This window comes from Myotis lucifugus, unplaced genomic scaffold, assembly GCF_000147115.1.
Source record: "Myotis lucifugus unplaced genomic scaffold, Myoluc2.0 scaffold_8, whole genome shotgun sequence".
NCBI lineage: Eukaryota > Metazoa > Chordata > Mammalia > Chiroptera > Vespertilionidae > Myotis > Myotis lucifugus.
Genome location: NW_005871056.1, coordinates 13,297,929 through 13,317,144, shown reverse-complemented (window position 1 = coordinate 13,317,144; position 19,216 = coordinate 13,297,929). Strand labels below are relative to the sequence as shown.

General features: G+C 36.7%; 1 protein-coding gene across 6 annotated transcripts in view; it reads left to right on the top strand.

The window, feature by feature from the left end:
- The window catches only part of PPARG (peroxisome proliferator activated receptor gamma), a 106,096-nt gene that overhangs the window by 58,371 nt on the left and 28,509 nt on the right, over nt 1-19,216 (top strand). For 5 of the 6 annotated variants that reach the window (XM_014451314.2, XM_023749650.1, XM_006083827.2 and 2 more), the window contains 3 exons: nt 3,057-3,284; nt 4,691-4,860; nt 8,367-8,505. In XM_014451314.2, coding sequence (XP_014306800.1) covers nt 3,065-3,284; nt 4,691-4,860; nt 8,367-8,505 — 529 coding nt within the window. In that variant the 5' untranslated portion in view covers nt 3,057-3,064. Of the gene's footprint in view, nt 1-3,056; nt 3,285-4,690; nt 4,861-8,366; nt 8,506-19,216 lie in introns of those variants that run through there. The other variant, XM_023749652.1, reaches the window with a different exon arrangement.

Genomic DNA, 19,216 nt, shown 5'->3' with positions numbered 1-19,216 from the left:
TGAAACAAGAGAGATATATTTAGATATGAAAGTAATTTATACTAAGAAAAATGTGAAATAAGCCTGCTGAGGAGATAGGCAAAGTAAATGGAATGGCTTAGGTTAGGTAGGTTTAGATGTATTTTATTGATTTCAGAGAGAGGAAGAGGGAAAGAGAGATAGAAACATCAATGATGAGAAAGAATCATTGATCGGCTGCCTCCTGTATGTCCCACAGTGGGGATCGAGCCCGAAAATCAGGCATGTGCCCTGACCAGGAATCGAACCCTGATCTCCTGAGTCATAGGTGAATGCTAAACCACTGAGCAACACCGGCTGGGCTTTTTTTTTTTTTTTAATTTTAGAGAGAGAGAAACATTGAAGTGAGAGAGAAACATGGTTCAGTTGCTTCTCATATGCGACCTGACCGGGGATCAAACCTGCAACCTAGGTATGTGCCCTGACCAGGAATTGAACCAGCAACCTTTCTATGCATGGGACAACACTCAACTAACTGAGCCACACTGGGCAGGACTAGATATATTTTGAGACAAAGAATTCAGTTTGATGGGTGCCCCTGTCATTGAGAGCATAAACTTTTGACTAGATGTCATTGAGACCCAGCATGACCTTCAAGCTATCACCAGTGCACATTCCTCTTTTTGTTGTGTAGTGTTTACACTGTAACACAGATAACTTAAGGTTGTTTGGGTACTTATTTATGTAGATATTCAGAATGTGAACCCAAACTGTGCCTAATGATTCCTCATGGAGCCACTGAAGCACATTCACAGGACTAGGCTCCTCATTTGTGTTTTCAAGGCACTTTGTTTTTCTTATGAAGACCACAACTGGAATCTTTAACCTCATGCAGAACTCAGCCTTTGAGAGTGAATTCCTTAGCTCTCTGCTTGCTGGGAAAATACAAGACACCCATTCCCAGATATCCTTAGGAGAACAGCTCTTCCTGCATAAACTATTTTCATCAATGAGAGACTATATACAGAACAGGGTTTCTGGATCAGTCTTGAGTTTGAATTCTCTACTTACTAGCTGTTGGACACTGGACAAGTCACTGTACTTTGTAGTCCTAGCCTACCTGTCTCTAAGTGGGGATAATATCTTGGGTTACATGAAGTAAAAGGTAGAATTTGTCTTTTATGTGCAAGGTACTCAAATATTAGTTTGTTTTCCTCTTTTCCTACCTTTTATGCTAAAATTCCATCAATTCATTTAGTATTTAAAAATAAATGTTTAAGGAGAACCTACCATGAGCCAAGCAAGCTCTTTGCTAGGAGATAGGGATATAATTGCAAATAAGACAGGTAAGCATATGATTTCAGGTGTCCTAGAATTTTTGAGCAATTCATTTCTTTGCCTCTAACAGCAATCTCAAATTCCCACACCTCTCTACTGGTATTTTTGACCAAGGAGTTAACATTTAAAATACTTGTGACTGCCCTCACCTCAGTGGATAGAGTGTCAGCCCAAGGACTGAAGGGTCCCAGGTTGGATTCCAGTCAAGGGCATGTATTTCGGTTGCAGGCAGATCCTTCAGGCACAATTCACATGATCTCTGGCCCCAGGGCAGCATGTAGGAGGCAACCAATTGATGAGTCTTTCTCACACATCAATATTTCTCTCTTTCTCTCTCTCTCTCTCTCTCTCTCTCTCTCTCTCTCTCTCTCTCTCTCTCTCCTTCCACTCTCTTTAAAAAGATTAATAAAAAATATCCTCACCTTAGGTGAGGATTAACAAAAAAAATAAACACATACATACATACATACATACATAAATAAATAAATAAAATACTTGTGACTGCTTTTTTGGCACCACTTTAATAGTGAACTGGTTTCAGGTAAACCGAGTCAGACAGGTTCCCATTGTGTAAAGGTTTAAAGTTTACCCACTTGAATCACTCACAAATCCACATTAAATACTTAGAACCAAAATCTCTGAGGGTTTTATTTCACTTACTGTGACCACAAAACATATTTAGAAAAATGCATTTGGCATCTTAAGCAGGCAACTCATGAAACAAGTTATTCTGTTGCCTTAGAATCCATATCAGTGTTTTTATCTTTGTGTTGTTGTTTTTTTTAATGTTTCCTTGTTTTCATTTTTGTTTTGTCTTGGGGGTGGTTTAAAATGAATTCTGGGCCAGAGTCTCATTTTAACATTCCCTCATTGATATTCAAATATGTTTCACATATCTCTAACCTCTCTGTTCTCAATATGGGGAATGCTTTCTCCTCTTTAAGGAAAACTGTATACACAGAAAACATAAATATTTGAGTGTTTTCATAGCACAGAAGGGATTTCTCTTTTTTAAAAGATTCATTTTGGTGTTACTTTTAAGAATAAAATTATGTTATAATACAGTTAAAGAATAAATTATTTATGTATATATATTTTTATTGATTTCAGAGAGGAAGGGACAGGAAGAGAGAAAGAGAAATATCAGTGATGAGAGAGAATCATAGATCAGCTGCCTCCTTCACGCCCCACACTGGGAGTCGAGCCTGCAACCCAGGCATGTGCCCTGACTGGGAATCGAACAGTGACCTCCTGGTTCATAGGTCGACACTCAACCACTGAGCCATGCAGGCTGGGAAAGAATAAATTCTTATCTAAATTTAATATACCAACTTTCTGCCGCACAAAAACATTATAAACATGAATAGAAAAGCAAAATTTTCATCCTAAAGAGAAAACTATTTAGGATCTCTAATTTCAAGAAAGTAAATTTGTCCCAGAACTCTATGCTCTTTAAAAATTAACAGACTTGATTGATGACCTTCTGTAGAAGATAAGGAGGGCAGGGCTGTCTGTAGGACATTTTCATGGAGTACACTATACATGTTGATACTGTTACAGGGTTCTCCACTGTGATATCCAGCTAAGCGATGACTTCCTTTAATAAAACATATTGGGCAGCACTAAGAAGGTGGTTGTGTTCTCTTCTCCAGATGAAATCACATTACCAAACATTCTTTCAGTTCCCTTTCTACATATCTTTAGAGGATTGCTCTGTCCTCCAGGACCAACTTCATAGCTATGCTTTTTTTCCATTTCAGAAATTACAATGGTTGACACAGAGATGCCATTTTGGCCCACCAACTTTGGAATCAGCTCCGTGGATCTTTCCGTAATGGATGACCACTCCCACGCCTTTGACATCAAGCCCTTCACCACAGTTGATTTCTCCAGTATTTCCACTCCACACTATGAAGACATTCCATTTGCAAGAGCTGACCCAATGGTGGCTGATTATAAGTATGACCTGAAGCTCCAAGATTACCAAAGTATGATGTTTATTTTCACTTTTCAGAGTACTAAGACTAGCATTGGACTCAATAACACTGGAGTAAGTGCTCCAGAGACTAAAACTCTATAGAGAAGACATTTACCATTAATCTATTCATCCACATATCCATGAAATATTAGGTATTTACGATATACCGGAAAGGAAGGCAGTGTGTTAATCCCCCAGATCATTCTTTCCTTTGTCCCTTCTTCCTTTCTCTCCTCTTTTTTTCTTTTTTGGTTCTTCTTAGGAGCATTACCCAGTATGATTATATTGCCAGGTATATATCAGGCTAAGAGTCCATCACCCAAACTTTGAATTCTTTTGAATACTTATAAGTTAATAAGTAACAGCGTGCTACCTTATTATCACCAAATTACTAAATTATAATCCAATTTTTTCTAATTCTGCCATTTGAGAAGCTTACACTGAAACCTGAACTGGTAAGGGAATTAAGCCTGTGGTTCTGTGACCCTCCAACACCCGTAATACTAAAGCTCTAACAGACAACATATAGTATTTGAGACAATTAAGGTTATTTTATAAATAACACAAATTTAAATTTTGACAAGTTGGTCTATTGATAAATCTTCATACCATTAACTCAATTCACATCGAAACATCAGACTTAAGAAAAATTAAAACTGCACTTTTCGAGAAAACAAATTTCTGTGATGCTATTTCCTTGATTTTTATCTCTTTGTGTACTGATATGCTGGTTTCCCAAAGCCACCACTATGTAATTGGTAACCATTACTTGACAATAAGAACTTCATGTATTTCTAGTGTGTTTTTTTAAGATAAATAATATACTTGGTTATATTAATATGTGTGGTTTTCAGTTAGAGCCTAATACGGAAATTTAATAGCCCTATTCTTAACCAGTGGGAAAGTAGTCCTTAATTTCCATAGGTTGTTTCATTCTCTATCAAAGATCATTTTACAAACCACCTTTTCTGACTCAACACTGATGGTAACCTGGTCTCTTATTTTTTATGTTCCTTCTGTGTGTCTTTTGCAAGAGTGGTTTAAAAATATTTCTAAAATGCAACATTGAAATTAAAATACACAATTTAATATTGTGAAAATGCCAAGTACAGCATATTACATAGTAAAATAACCTTGATTGTCTCAAATACTATACTAGTATATGGGGTGCTGGAGGGTCATAGAACCACAGGCTTAATTCCCTTCCCAGTTTTATTTATACATTTGAAGCTCAAAGATGCTGTGACTTGCCCATGCTTACCAAGCCTACTTTTCCTATGGTCTTTTCATGTTCCATAGTGGTTCTACACTTAAATAATAAAAATATGGCATTAAGGTGTACCATAGTGACTGACCCTATTGCCTTTTTAGTATTGTTTTTCATGTAATAATGACCTCCCATTTCTCTATACACAGATGCAATCAAAGTGGAGCCTGCATCCCCACCATATTATTCTGAAAAGGCTCAACTATACAATAAGCCTCATGAAGAGCCTTCCAACTCCCTCATGGCAATTGAATGCCGTGTCTGTGGAGACAAAGCTTCCGGGTTTCACTATGGAGTTCATGCTTGTGAGGGATGCAAGGTAAAAAGTAATTTTCTTCTTTCTTCAAAGAATTTGTTGAAAATTTACCTATTATTTCATTTCCTATTGCAAACATATGACAAGGAATTGAGATAAAATTGTCAAACTTTTTAAAAACCCACTACTCAAATAATATAATATTTGAAAACCTAAGAAAATTAATAAAAGCAGGGATACTTTGCCTCACTTTTCTTCCTCCAGATTGGTTCTAGAAGGCACTGATCTAATTTAATCCTTATATCTTGCAGCTTTTGTTTTTTTAAGTGACTTGATCAAGGGATCAAGGCAAGATACTGATGAACTGGCCCAAAACCCAGATTTCTAAATTTTCCAGTATTGTTGTTTTTTCACTGTACCATGTAATATTTTATATATGTAAGGCTTGACAGATCTAATAGATAGATAGATAGATAGATAGATAGATAGATAGATAGATAATAGATAGATAGACAGATAATCTTCATTTGAGCCTTAGAACAGTCCTATAAGGTTGAGCTTATATATGGCCACTAACAGATGTCGAAATTATGAATAAGTGAAACTTTCCCATGGTCATCCATTAGTAAATGGCAGAGCTAGGACTCCTAAACCAGTGCTCTGTGTTTTCTTATTCCAGCATCAATTGAGTCACGTATTATTATGGGCAGGTAAAGAGATAGAACTATTTTGGAAAGGAGATACTATTTCTCTTCACCCTTTTTCTTTGTGAAAAGGGGAATTTTGCAAAGTTCAAATATTTAGTAATATTATGCCCAAGCATTAAAAAAAGTTAATCAACTCATATTTTCACATGTAGTCTTTTTAAATAATTAATTTTAATTTACTAAGTGAATAAAATAATAATAGAATAGTTTTTATTTTTTAAATATATTTTTATTGATTTCAGAGAGGAAGGAAGAGGGAGAGAGGGAGAAGCATCAGTGATGAGAATCATTGATCAGCTGCCTCCTGCATGCCCCCTACTGGGAATCGAACCCCCAACCCGGGCATGTTCTCTGACCGGGAATCAAACCATGACCTCCTGGTTCATAGGTTGATGGTCAACCACTGAGCCACGCCAGCTGGGCTAGAATAGTTTTTATTATATACTCCAGGGTTCAGAATAAATTGTTCATATTTACCTTATAAAGTAAATGTTTAGCTTTTATAAAATTTTAAATATTTTGTATTTTGTATATTTTCTAAACATAATATTATAAGTATTTATCTTATAAAATAAACACTGCTTATATTATATGAGTCAGATTTAATCCAGGGTTGGGCTTTTTTATTCAGCCCTAGCCAGTTTGCTCAGTGGTTAGAGTGTCGGCCCATAGACTGAAGGGGCTCGGGTTCGATTCTAGTCAAGGGCATGTACCTCAGTTGCAGGCTTGATCCATGGCCCCAGTTGGGGCGCATGTGGGAGATAATTAATCCATGTGTCTCTCTCACATTGATGTTTCTATCTGTTTCTGCCCCTCCCTTTCACCCTCTCTAAAAATCAATGGAAAAAAATATCCTCAGGTGAGGATTAACAACATACACACACACACACACACACACACACACACACACACACATATATACTAGAGGCCCGTTGCACGAAGAGATTCGTGCAATAGGCCTGCCCTTCCCCTGGCTGCCGGCACTGTTTTTCCTCCAGCACCCGGGACCCAGGCCTTCACTCCGGCCACAGCGGAGAAGCCAAGCTTCTTCAGCCTTCAGTCTTTGCTCCGCCGGAGCCTTCAGTCTTCGCTCCGCGCCTGTGTATGCAAATTAACTGCCATCTTTGTTGGGTTAATTTGCATACTCATCCGATTGGCTGGTGGGCATAGCAGAGTGACACCAATTTGCATGTTTCTCTTTTATTAGTATATATATATATATATATATATATATATATACCCTTTAGAATAATAAGTACACAAAACTATTTTCTGAAATTGTGACGAATACATCTCCAGCTCACCAGTTCACAGACTTCACAATAATCATGAGTAAATTGTTGAAATTGCACATTATTTTATGGACTCTGAAGTAATAAATAAGAGTGTTGTTGAAGAGTTTCTTTATCAGTAATATGAAGAAACTTTGTAGAAGCCTTCTTCATCCAGTGGCATAAGATACCATCCTTGCCCCCACAGAGCTCACAGTTTTAGTTGGGCAGTGGAGGAGGAGCAGGAAATAAACATAAATATAATAATCAAATTGTATAGTATGCTAGAAAGTCATAAGTCTATGGGGGGGCGGGGAGGAAAGGGAAGAAAAACTAGAGCAGAGTAAAGGAGATCAATGGTTCCTGAGGGAAACGGGGCAGGGACAAGCCACAGTATTAAATAAGGTGGATAAGCCTCATTGAGAAGTTGAGGTGTTAGCAAAACTTGAAGGCAATGAGGGAAATAGGCAAATGTATATTTAGAGAAAGAGCTTTCTACATGAGAGAAAGAAGTAGAAAGTGACTTCAAGGATTTGGGCTTGAAAAAGTAAGAGGAAGGAGTTGTATCAACTGAAACGGAAAAGCTGTGGTGAAGTAAGTCTGTAGGGGTAAGATCAGGACTTTAGTGTTGGATATGCTGGGTTTGAGATGGCTATTAGATTTCCAAGTGAAGATGCCAAGTAAGCAGTAGAACATACTTGTCTAGAGTTCAAGATAGAAATGTGGAGAAAATAGAAATGCACATCAATGACAGAATCATACTAGTTCAGTGCTTTTTGTACCAAACAGGACCAGATAAATTTGGAAGAATTAAAAACTGAGTTTCATGAAAATGAACACAATAGAAATGAATAGGAATACTCTGAACAAAAAAGTGGAGTTAGAAAACATTTCTGATTAGAATTTTTTTCAAGACTTTCCAAAAAATATAAATATTGCAGCATTCAGTTGTCTCAAATTGACATATTTGCTTTTTTAAGGTAGCAGTCGATTTTCTGAGGATTTATATATTATTTCTCATGCTATTTTCCATTATCTCTTTTTGTTTGCAGGCTACAATGATTATGGAACACACACATTTTCAACTGCATAAATAAATGAAACCAATTCTGCAGGAAATTATGCAACATAGAGAATTCCAAAAAATTATCCACATGTGGATTTTTATTGGCCCTGATAATGTATTAGGATGAAATGATTGTAACTTTGCCAAACTGCTTAGCACAATTATAAGGGCTTGGCATGCTGTTGGAATGGTTTGCAGAGAGACTGAACTGATTACATGGTGTTTTATTTGCATTACATTAAATCCAGAGCACTTCTTAGAGCATGCTGAAACCCAAATGTAGAGCCAAAATACATTGAATGACATTAGTTGGATGTGGTCATCTTCTAAGAGCTAAAACAAAACACTGGAAATCCTCTGGTTCTTTATTTTATAGCAAAGAAAATTCAGTTGCCTAAAGTCACCAGGGCCAGAACTGTGTGAAATACCCAGGCCAGTGTGCCTTTAGTCATATGTTGCTGCTTCAATGTGTCATAAAGACTTAGAATTTACTTCTTTTATTTTTTTTTCATTATCTTTTTGCAGGGTTTTTTCCGGAGAACAATCAGATTGAAGCTTATTTATGATAGGTGTGATCTTAACTGTCGGATCCACAAAAAAAGTAGAAATAAATGTCAGTACTGTCGGTTTCAGAAATGCCTTGCCGTGGGGATGTCTCATAATGGTAAGTGAACACTTAGCACCACATACTTTATTATTCCCTTATGGCTGCCAGATCAGTAGAGATGAAGGCCGTTGATGAAAGTGTGCACAGTTTCTCCACAGAATGCCAGATTTCAGAATATTGCATACTGACAAAGCATTTCTCATTTAGATGTGAGTTTTTAAGCTGTTAGTGCAGAATCCTCTCTGGTTGGGCATCTGCCATGATGAGAGAAAAGACTTGAAAATCTGGGGAAGTGATGGAAATGACTATAGTATTTTAAAACAAATGTAAGGATAGTTGTAATTTTTTTATGTTGCTTTAATAGTATTAAAAACAATTATACTTTACTTCTGTGTATCAGTAGTTTCTTTCTAATTTTAATGTAAGAAAATCTTGAATATGGAACTTTAGGTGGCTTCTCAGAATTTAGATGTGTTTTTTTTTCCTCTTCACTATGCAAAGATGAGTGTAGGTATAGCAGTAACTTTGACTTTGAGCAGCATGCAAACTTGTGGATAAAGAAATATTTTAAAGTTCCACAAAACTTCAGTGTCCATAGACACATAAGAGAATAAAACTTTCTACTTTTTAAACTCATATCAAAAACCAAGCTTATGATTTAGAGTGTCTACCTTGGGGAAGAATGTAGAAGACCTTGTTTTCATGAACTGTAGAACTAACTCAGTAAAATCATGGAAGATAGGCCTGTTTGAAGAAATAGTTCTTGATTTCTATTTAGCTCTGACTGGTTAACTAGCTCACAAAACAAATTTTGACATAATAATGTTACTATATTTTTCAAGTATTAGTTTTTTAAGAATTATGAGCTCAAGAAATGTAAAATGTCAAAGTGATCAAATTAAATCCAAAGTCTCATTTCGTTGGATATCCTGTTTTTTCTTTCTTTTGCCTTTATCTGATATCAAAACTGATCTGGTAAGAGGATAATCTTTAAGTCAGTCTTCATCTGTAAGAACTCCAAAGCATCTGTGAAAATTAAATTTTTGCTCCATCATGCTGATGTTTGGTTTTCACAGTGGAAATCATCAAGATATTTTGGAATCATTAATTGGTTGATACTTTACCCTTTAAAAATAGTTTACAAAATTATATTTTTATCATTAATATTGGTTATTTGCTCTAAAGGCAAGATAGTGTCGCTCAGTGGCTGAGTGTCAACCCATGAACCAGGAGGTTGCAGTTTGATTCCTAGTCAGGGCACATGCTGGGGTTGTGGGCTCAATCCCCAGTGGGGGCGTGTAGGAGGCAGCCAATCAATGATTCTCTCCCATCACTGATTTTCTATCTCCCTCCCTTCCTCTCTAAAATCAATAAAAACACTTTTTTTAAAAAAAGAATGTATTCTGAATAGATCTATTAGCTATAGTAGACAGGAAGAAAATTTGGTCTAATTTTTCTCAACGGTTAATCACATCTGCTCTATAGCAATATACAACTTCAGTCATTGATTGCCAAATAATTTGCTATTTTAATTCCATCTATTTCCTTTTTATTTCAGACCTTATAAAACATAAGGGCATGTTTTCAAGTCATGGGTTAGATTTTAGGTGATGCAATCAAGTTGCAATAAACTTAATTTATCTTTATGAAAAAATCTCTGATTTGAGATCATTATCTATAAAACTGCATAGGAAAGCATTGCCAATTCTGCTTTTAATTGTATTTCTTTTTTGTCCTTTAAAAAATTGTCATTTTACACATTGATATAAAATATATTTCCTATTGCTTGTACATATTCATGTAAAATATATGTCCCATTTCTCACTGTTTATAGGGCCAATAATATTTAAAGCCCAACCTATGTGTTATTTAGGGTATAATTTTCTCTTCCCAGAAAAGTCAAAGAAAGCTATCATGAACTGAATAAGGTTATCTTTGGACATCATGTGACTATTAAAGGAATTAAATATCATGGCATCAAAGGCTTATGCAGTTCAACACTTACAGGATTGCACACATGACTAAGAAAATCCCTTCCCAGAGGCTTTTATGGTAATGTGTTTGCTGCACAGAGAAGAAAACCATTTAATTTAACACAAGAAGGGAAACTCAACAACTAGATTTTGATTAGTTTTGCCTGTTTTCCTGATGAAGAAAACATTTTCAAATACAAAGTTTTCTAGGAAATCTTAGTAGCTATTTAAATTCATTGCTTTGGCCGATATGAGGCCAACAGTAATGAGGTTTCCATTCATATAAAATTCCTTTTTGTTATTGTTGTATGTGAATGAACAATATATGCAGAGCCAACGCATATTATTTTATTATTTACTTCATACATGAAAAGCAGCTCTGAATATGAAACATTGACTAGTCAAAATTCTTAATGACTAAATTATCTCATAAAAAATAAAGAAGGACCATTTAAAAATATGATTAATGTCAAAGATTTTGACAGCAGAACTTGAAACAAACATTACACTTTGAAAATCTATAAAAATTTGCGAGTGCCCATTGACTGAAGAAGGAATATTAATCTATGAGACGTAATGTAATAACCCACCAACTTATCAAAAGAGGCTCCTTATGTTATACCAAAATCAGCACCTTGCTGTTTTCAGAATGTACAAGAAGAGATGAACATCCCCCAAAGTAAATTTACTCCATTCTGTGTTACTTTTATTTTTGCTCTTTGGTCTCTGTTTAGTCTATTCTATGCATTTAGCTTCCACATTAGCTACCCACTCCCAGCTTTGAAGGAGGCTTCTGAAGTAACCTTCAAGGACCCTAAGAACCCTGGGGAGTGTTGTTCGAAAATCACTGAAATCAGTGATTGCTAAGTTCCTTCAACTTCGAAAATTCTATGATACTACGTAAGTCAAGCAACCTGCTTACTGAATTTTTCACTTTTCAATTAAGCTATTCTGTATCTTATCGACAATGTCACTGTCTTTCTAAATATTTAGGCAACTGGTTATCTGTCAATTGCCTGAGTTTAAAAGTTTTCATCTATATGCTTTGGTACCATAAAAATATAATTCATATGCCTGAATCAGGTCTTCTGTATATTCCAATCAATTGCTCAGTAACTTAGGGCAATACATTTGATGATTGCATAATGATGTAGCCCCAGAGTACAAATTTAAAGCAGTCCAGACTAAAGAACGTATGAATGGTATGGTTGGATAATAGTATATGGTTTTACCTGAAGATAGAACCTGTATTTTGATTGTAGAAGGGCATGATTTCAGCATTCTTCTAACTGGAAACGTAGTTATTTCTCAAATACCCATTTCCAGCACTGGATGGAAAAAGCACCCAGTTGTTAGGCTGAGGTGCTCTGGGAACAAATTTTTTGTTTTTCTGTAATTATCAAAATGAACACATGTTGCCATGATTTTGGTCATTTAATAATCCATCAGTTTTAGACCGTGGGCTGATTGCTCCAAAGTTTTCCTGAATTGTCTTAAGCATAATCAGTTCAATACCCTGTCCAGACACCTTTAGAGGAAGGCTCCAAATGCAAGTAAAGCAGAAATAAAGAGGCAACTTCCTGGGCTACCCAGAATTAACTTACTAAGGGGTTATTGCATCAGCTGCTATTTGTTTTATATTTTGAGTTAGTGAAGCTGGTATCTACAGAATCTTGAGAAAAATACTCTCATAGATTAATATTCCTTCTTCAGTCAATGGACACTCACAAATTTTTATAGATTTTCAAAGTATAATGTTTGTTTCAAGTTCTGTCAAAATCTTTGACATCAATCATATTTTTAAATGTTCCCTCTTATTTTTTTTATATATTTTATTGATTTTTTACCGAGAGGAAGGGAGAGGAATAGAGAGTTAGAAACATTGATGAGAGAGAAACATCGATCAGCTGCCTCCCGCACCCCCCCCCCCCGCCCCACACACACACACACGGAATGCGCCCTCAACCAAGGCACATGCCCCCGACCAGAATCGAACCTGGGACCCTTCAGTCCGCATGCCAACGCTCCATCCACTGAGCCAAACCAGTTAGGGCATATTTTTTATGAGATAATTTAGTCATTAAGAATTTTGACTAGTCCGTGTTTCATATTCAGACTTGCTTTTCATGTATGAAGTAAATAATAAAATAATAAGCGTTGGCTCTGCATTTAAAAAATAATGTGATGTAGCAAAGAATTGACTTATGGTACTTGAGTCATTCATCTAGGTTTTACCCTATACCATTGAGATTTGACTAAAAATTATGCTTTGCATATATATAAAATTAGTGAAACCTTAGCTTTGCTGATTAGGATGTCCTATTATGTAAATAATGGGGTTTCCTTTTATTTAAAAAAAAAGCTGACAACTTAAAAATAATTTCTCAGTGGCTTCATAAAAATTCAGAAAAGTGGTTTTATAGATAGTTGTGGCACTCAGCATTTTTAAGATAGTTTCCTCCTTCCTTGTAAACAGAAGCTTAGTGTATATTGCAAAAAGAAAAAGAAAAGAAAATCTCAGTGGCAAATGAATTTAAACTTCAACATGTTACTCTTTCTTTTCTTTAGTCTTCTTTGTGGTATAAATTACCCAAATGTTAACTTCTAGGGAACTATAACAGAGTAAAAAGTCCTAATGCACAGGGCAGCTATGATACTCAAACCTGCATGGCCTTCATGATGGCCCACTCTCTAGCCTCCACCACCTTATCCCACTGCTGCTCTTTTTCACGTATATTTCAGGCAAACTGTGTTCTTTGTTATTCCTGGAAAATGCTTGTGGGTCTTTGTGTATTATGTTCTTTGGTTCCCTGTCAAAATTCTATCTGGCATTCAAGGCCCAGTTCAAATGGCTTCTCTTCCATAAGACTTTTAATTTCCCATTCTTCCCCTTCTCTTGTTTTATAACTTTCTCTGACACCACATTGTGCCTCATAAAGCAAAGGAGTGATCATATCTATGTTACCAAAAACCAAACTACTATAAGCAGCAGTAAAAAGGATATATGAAAGGGGGAGCAAATCAAGGAAGTTTACCAGAACACCCATGCAAAATTATGAACTAAGACATTGGGATGGGTAAGAAGAAATGGAATTGAGAGAAAAATTAGAGCAATGACCAATGAATACAAATGTCTGCAGGAAGAGAGGCTGTTGAGATTATTCGAGGTATCTAGTTTGGTGATAGAATGAACTAACCAAGAAAGGAAAACAGAAAGAGGAGACAGTTTGGAGGGAGAAAATGAAAAGTTCAGTTTTATGTTGTAGTTGAAGTGCTTATGGGATATCCAACATCCACATATAAAGCAATCTAGAAGGAAGTGAAAAATAAGGATCCAAATCTCAAAAAGAGAAGGCAGGAGCCCAGCCAGCGTGGCGTAGTGGTTGAGTTTTGACCCATGAACCAGGGCAGTGGTCGGCAAACCTCGGCTCGCGAGCCACATGCGGCTCTTTGGCCCCTTGAGTGTGGCTCTTCCACAAAATACCACGTGCGGGCGTGCACATACAGGGAACGTTGTGGAGTGAACGAAGATGTAGTGTCGAGGATTGAGAAAGGTATGTTGAGATGGTTTGGACATATAGAGAGGATGAACGAAAGGAGATAGACGAAACAAGTATACAAGACGAGTGTGGATGGGAGAGTTGGAAGGGGTCGACCTCAGTGAACATACCTCAATCAGATTGAGGACGTTTTTAGCAAGGCCAGCTTGGGAGTACCCTAATTAAGTTAATAACAATGTACCTACCTATATAGTTTTAAGTTTAAAAAATTTGGCTCTCAAAAGAAATTTCAATCGTCGTACTGTTGATATTTGGCTCTGTTGACTAATGAGTTTGCCGACCACTGAACCAGGGGGTCACAGTTTGATTCCCAGTCAGGGTACATGCCCAGGTTGCATGCTCGATCACCAGTGTGGGGTGTGCAGGAGGCAGCCGTTCAATACTTCTTCCTCATCATTGATGTTTCTATCTCTCTCTCTCTCCCTCTCCCTTCTTCTCTGAAATCAATAAAAAATATTTTTTTAAAAAAGAGAGAGAAGGCAGGAGTCATTGGCACATTCTGTGTGAGAAGATCAAAGTAGGAAGAACAGAATATAAGTGAAGGAAGGAGGTCTGGAAAATAGCAGGCAGAAAGAGGAGAACCAGAAAACCAGAAACCAGCATGAGAAATTTTTTAAATATCAATGGTATTAAAAGCTGGGAGACTGCTGGAGAGAGCAAGTAGAAGGAGAACTTAGAAGAGGCCCCTAGATCTGACTGTGAAAAAAGAATTAGAGACTTTTAAGAGCAAAGTTTTGGTCAATTTAAATGAAGCAAACGCTAGGTTGCAGTGGGTTGGGAAGTAAATAAAGAGCAAGTGACAAATGCAGATGGAGAGGAAAGATCACTCTTTCAATAACTTCAGTGGTGGAGGAAAAATAGCATAAAGGGGAGATGCACTAGGATCAGAACCTTAAACATCTGCTTCAGTGGAAAAGAAGGAGCTAGTAAAAAGGGGTACATGAGGGAAAGAATAATCTGTGTATATTTAGAATCATCTTCCCACGCCCCCCCAATCCAGTTTGCCTAGCACAGTGTCTTGCATCAAACAAGTATTCAATGAATGAATTTAATGATGTCAAGTAAGAGTTAGGGAATCAGAAGGTAAGGCAGTAGTGTTTTGTTCATCTCTACTTTGGAAAGAAACCTAAGCAAATGTTTAAATGTTCTCTACAAATAGTTTGAAAAATGTTACCCCCACATAAAAACAACTTAGGCTGCCTCTTGTTTTACTTTAGAGTAGCTAGAAAATTATAGTTATTAGATTGCCAAATTCTGCAAAACCTGAAAATGCACAAGGTGTTTGTTTTTGTTTTTGTTTTCCTCAAGAAAAAGAGGTGGGAAAACATAACTTACTTGGCAATAGCTATATGAAAAGCAATAATGTTGTGTAAGTCTTACTTACATGATAAGGCTTTTGCAAAATAAACGTGTTAAAAGTGGAGAAACTGATCATGAGACATAACCTTACTAATAATTGTCAAAAACCTGATATCATTGCAAATTCACCCCTTAGATATTGAGAGACAAAAATGTTTTTAATAAAACTTAACTTATTTCATTCTTCAATCTTTTTTAATTTATTTTGAAAATCTGTTTTAATTTATCTTTGTAATTAAGTGGCATTTGTCATTGATGCTCCTACAGTTAGGTAGGTGTTTTTAAAATGTCATTAATTGTCATTAAGAAATATCCATTGTATCTAAGATTCAAAGAGCAGGATATCTAAATATTCCATGTGCTTGGAGTTTGTGTGTTCAGTTAATCAGTGCTAAATACACAATGCTGAATCTGTCATATGCTAGTAGTGAGCTCCATTCAGTTCAGTAAAAGTGTATTACATAAAGGTATGCTAATTTACTTTCACCAGAAATTAATGAGTCTCTACCAAACCTATTCTTCCTGAGGTGTGTATAGTAGTTCTGATATTAAAAATTTTTTTAAAAAGTAAGATAATGAATTCTCTGTAGGTGATTAATTATCCCAAAAATGACACTGAATGCCAGTATCCGGGAAGTTGCGCTATGTGACATATGCTAGGTCTGTAGAACAGACAGAATGTACCCTTTTCTTTCAGGGCCTCAAAGACTAAACAAATAATGCTTTAAAAAGAAGAGACCATAGCATGTTTCCCAGTCCTATGTCATTGATGTTTGTAGAATTTTATAGCTAAATTTAGAGCAAAAGGAAGAATTTTTAGAGATCTTCTTTTCCAAGTCCCTCATTCTATAGATAAGGCAATTGAAGACCAAAGGAGTTAAGTCACTTAGATTTTCACTTCCTGAAACTAGGAAGTAGACATCCTGACTACCTCAAGCCGTGCTAATTCCATTGCCTTCCAGAGAGGCCAAAAATTCTCACTCTGTGACTCATGGAGCATTTTCCTTAACTTTTTTTAAAAATTATTTTTATTGATTCTTAGAGAGGGAGGGAGGGAAAGAGAGAGACATCTGTGTGAGAGCATAACACTCTCCAGGTCCTTTATGCTATTGCAAAGGTAAGACTTCTTATTTTGCAGTCAAGTAGTAATCTATTGTGTAAATGTACCACAGCTTTTTTTTTATCTACTCATCTACTAATGGGTACTGGGCTGCTTCCAAATCCTGGTTATTGTAAATAACATTGCAATGAACATCGGGGTGCAAAAATTCACATTTAATTTAGATTGTAGCAAAGACTTTCTCTTTAATATCTCCTAATTCTAAAATGATTTTTAAAAGTTATTTTTGTCTATTTTGTTAGGTTATGGAAAAGCAGGACTAGCAAATGTAATAAGTGACTATCTTTGGCTGTTTGTTTATTTTAAATTAACTTTTTGGATTACCTATTGGGGAAATAGTGTTTTCCTAGGCATGTAAACTTTTATTTATATATACATGTAGAGAGAGTTTATTACCTGTGAAAATGTAACCAGAGCTTAGACATTCAATACTTATTCATTGAGTGAAGAGACAGTATTGTGTGCTCTGTTAAATAACTAAAGTTAAAGAGTAAAAGATTGTTGGATATGCTATATAACCTCTATTTCCTTACATAACTGATATTTCTCCAAGTTTTACACTAAAATTTCTTCTACTTTTAATATGCCATAATTCTTACTGGGTGCTTTCTTTCATGATCACTTTCCTAAACTTCCCAACAGTGCACATACTGTCTCATTTTATGTTTCCAAACTTGATATTTTGGAGTTTAACTAATCAAGCTTTTATTGAAGTTCAAGTCATCAAGCTTTTATTATATGCCTACTATGTGTAGTTCGTTGCACCCAGAAGCAAAGATAAGAAAACCTAGTGCTGCCCTAACCAGTTTGGCTCAGTGGATAGAGTGTCGGTCTGCGGACTGAAAGGTCCCAGGTTCGATTCCGGTCAAGGGCATGTACCTTGGTTGCAGGCACCTTCCCAGTGGGAGGTGTGCAGGAGGCAGCTGATCTATGTTTTCTCCCATCGATGTTTCTAACTCTCTCTCCCTCTCCCTTCCTTTCTGTGGAAAATCAGTAAAATATATTTAAGAAAAAAAAAAGAAAACCTAGTGCTTATATCATTTATGATCTAGTAGAATATACATAAACCAATATAGTAGTATAGTAGTAGTTTGATACATATGCAAACAACAGGAGCCCATCATTTAGGAAGCTTTTTCTAAACTGTTCCAAATCCCAAGGTTTTTTTTATTTTTGTTTTTGTTTTAATCCTCACTCAAGGTTATTTTTCCATTGATTTTTAGAGAGAGTGGAAGAGAGATGGAAAGACAGAGAGAAATATAGATGTGAGAGAAACACATCAATTTGGTTGCTTCCTGCACACCCCTGACCAGGGCGCAGGCCTGGGAGGAGCCTGCAACTGAGTTACGTGCCTTTGACCAGAATCGAACCCAGGACCCTTCAGTCCACAGGCCAACGCTCTATCCATTGAGCCAAACTGGCTAGGGCCCAAATCCCAAGTTTTTGATACACTTCTCATTGAGTGTAGGGATAGCATATTAAAATTTCCTATGGAAGATGCATAATTTTAGAAGTTAACAAGTGATTCTAATATGCTCTGCCTCCCACTATTAACCAAGATCTACTGATGAACAAGGAATAAATCATACAAGGAAGCAAATTATTGGACTGGTTCCACAGAGAAGGATTTTGAAGGAATCTTCTATCTCATATTTTTGTGGGGGTTTTATTCCATCTCATATTATACTAGAGGCCCAGTGCATGGATTTGTGCACCTGTGGGGTCCCTCGGCCTGGCCTGCAGGGATTGGGCCGAAACCAGCTCTCCAACATCCCCCGAGGGGTCCCAGATTGCGAGAGGTCGTAGACCAGGCCGAGGGACCCCACTTGTGCATGATCTGGGCCAGGGAGGGACCACAGGAGGGCTCCAGGGCATGTCTGGCCCATCTCGCCCAGTCCCGATCGGCCAGATCCCAGCAGCAAGCTAACCTACCGGTAAGGGCATCTACCCCCTCATGGTCAGTGAGCTTCCTAGCAACTGGTCAAACGGTCAAATGGTCTGAGGGACACTTAGCATATTAGGCTTATAGATAGATGATAGATAGATAGATAGATAGATAGATAGATAGATAGATAGATAGGGACTTAACAAGTGCCAGACATTATATTAAGTGATCAATGCTATGCAAGAGAATACAGTAAATGATGCGGTTATATTCTGAGGGATATTGTTATGATATCCAAATGTCCTTATGATGGGAAAATGCAGGGAGTGCAGTCCTTATTATGAGAAAATGCAGAGTCCCAAGTGTGGCCCCAAACTAGCATTAGTCAAAATATTTTTCATATGATCCAGCAATTCCACTTCTAGGTATTTATCTAGGAAAAAAAACTAATTCAAAAAGTATTTGCACTCCCATGTTTGTTGCAGCATTATTTATAATAGCCAAGACTATGGAAACAACATAAGTGTCCATATATGGATGAAAAGATAAAGAAAATATGATATGTGTACAAAATGGAACATTATTCAGCTATATAAAAGAAGGAAGTCTTGCTATTTGTGACAATATGGATGGACCTTGAGGGCATTATGCTAAGAGAAATAAGTCAGACAGAGGACGACAAATATCATATGATCTCACTTATATGTGGAACACACACACACACACACACACACACACACAACACACAACACAAAAACAAACATCCTAACTCATAGCTACAAAGAAGAGATAGGTAGTTACCAGAGGCTGGGGGTGGCAAGGCAGCAAAATGGGTGAAGGGGGCCAAAAGGTACAAACTTCCAGTTGTAGA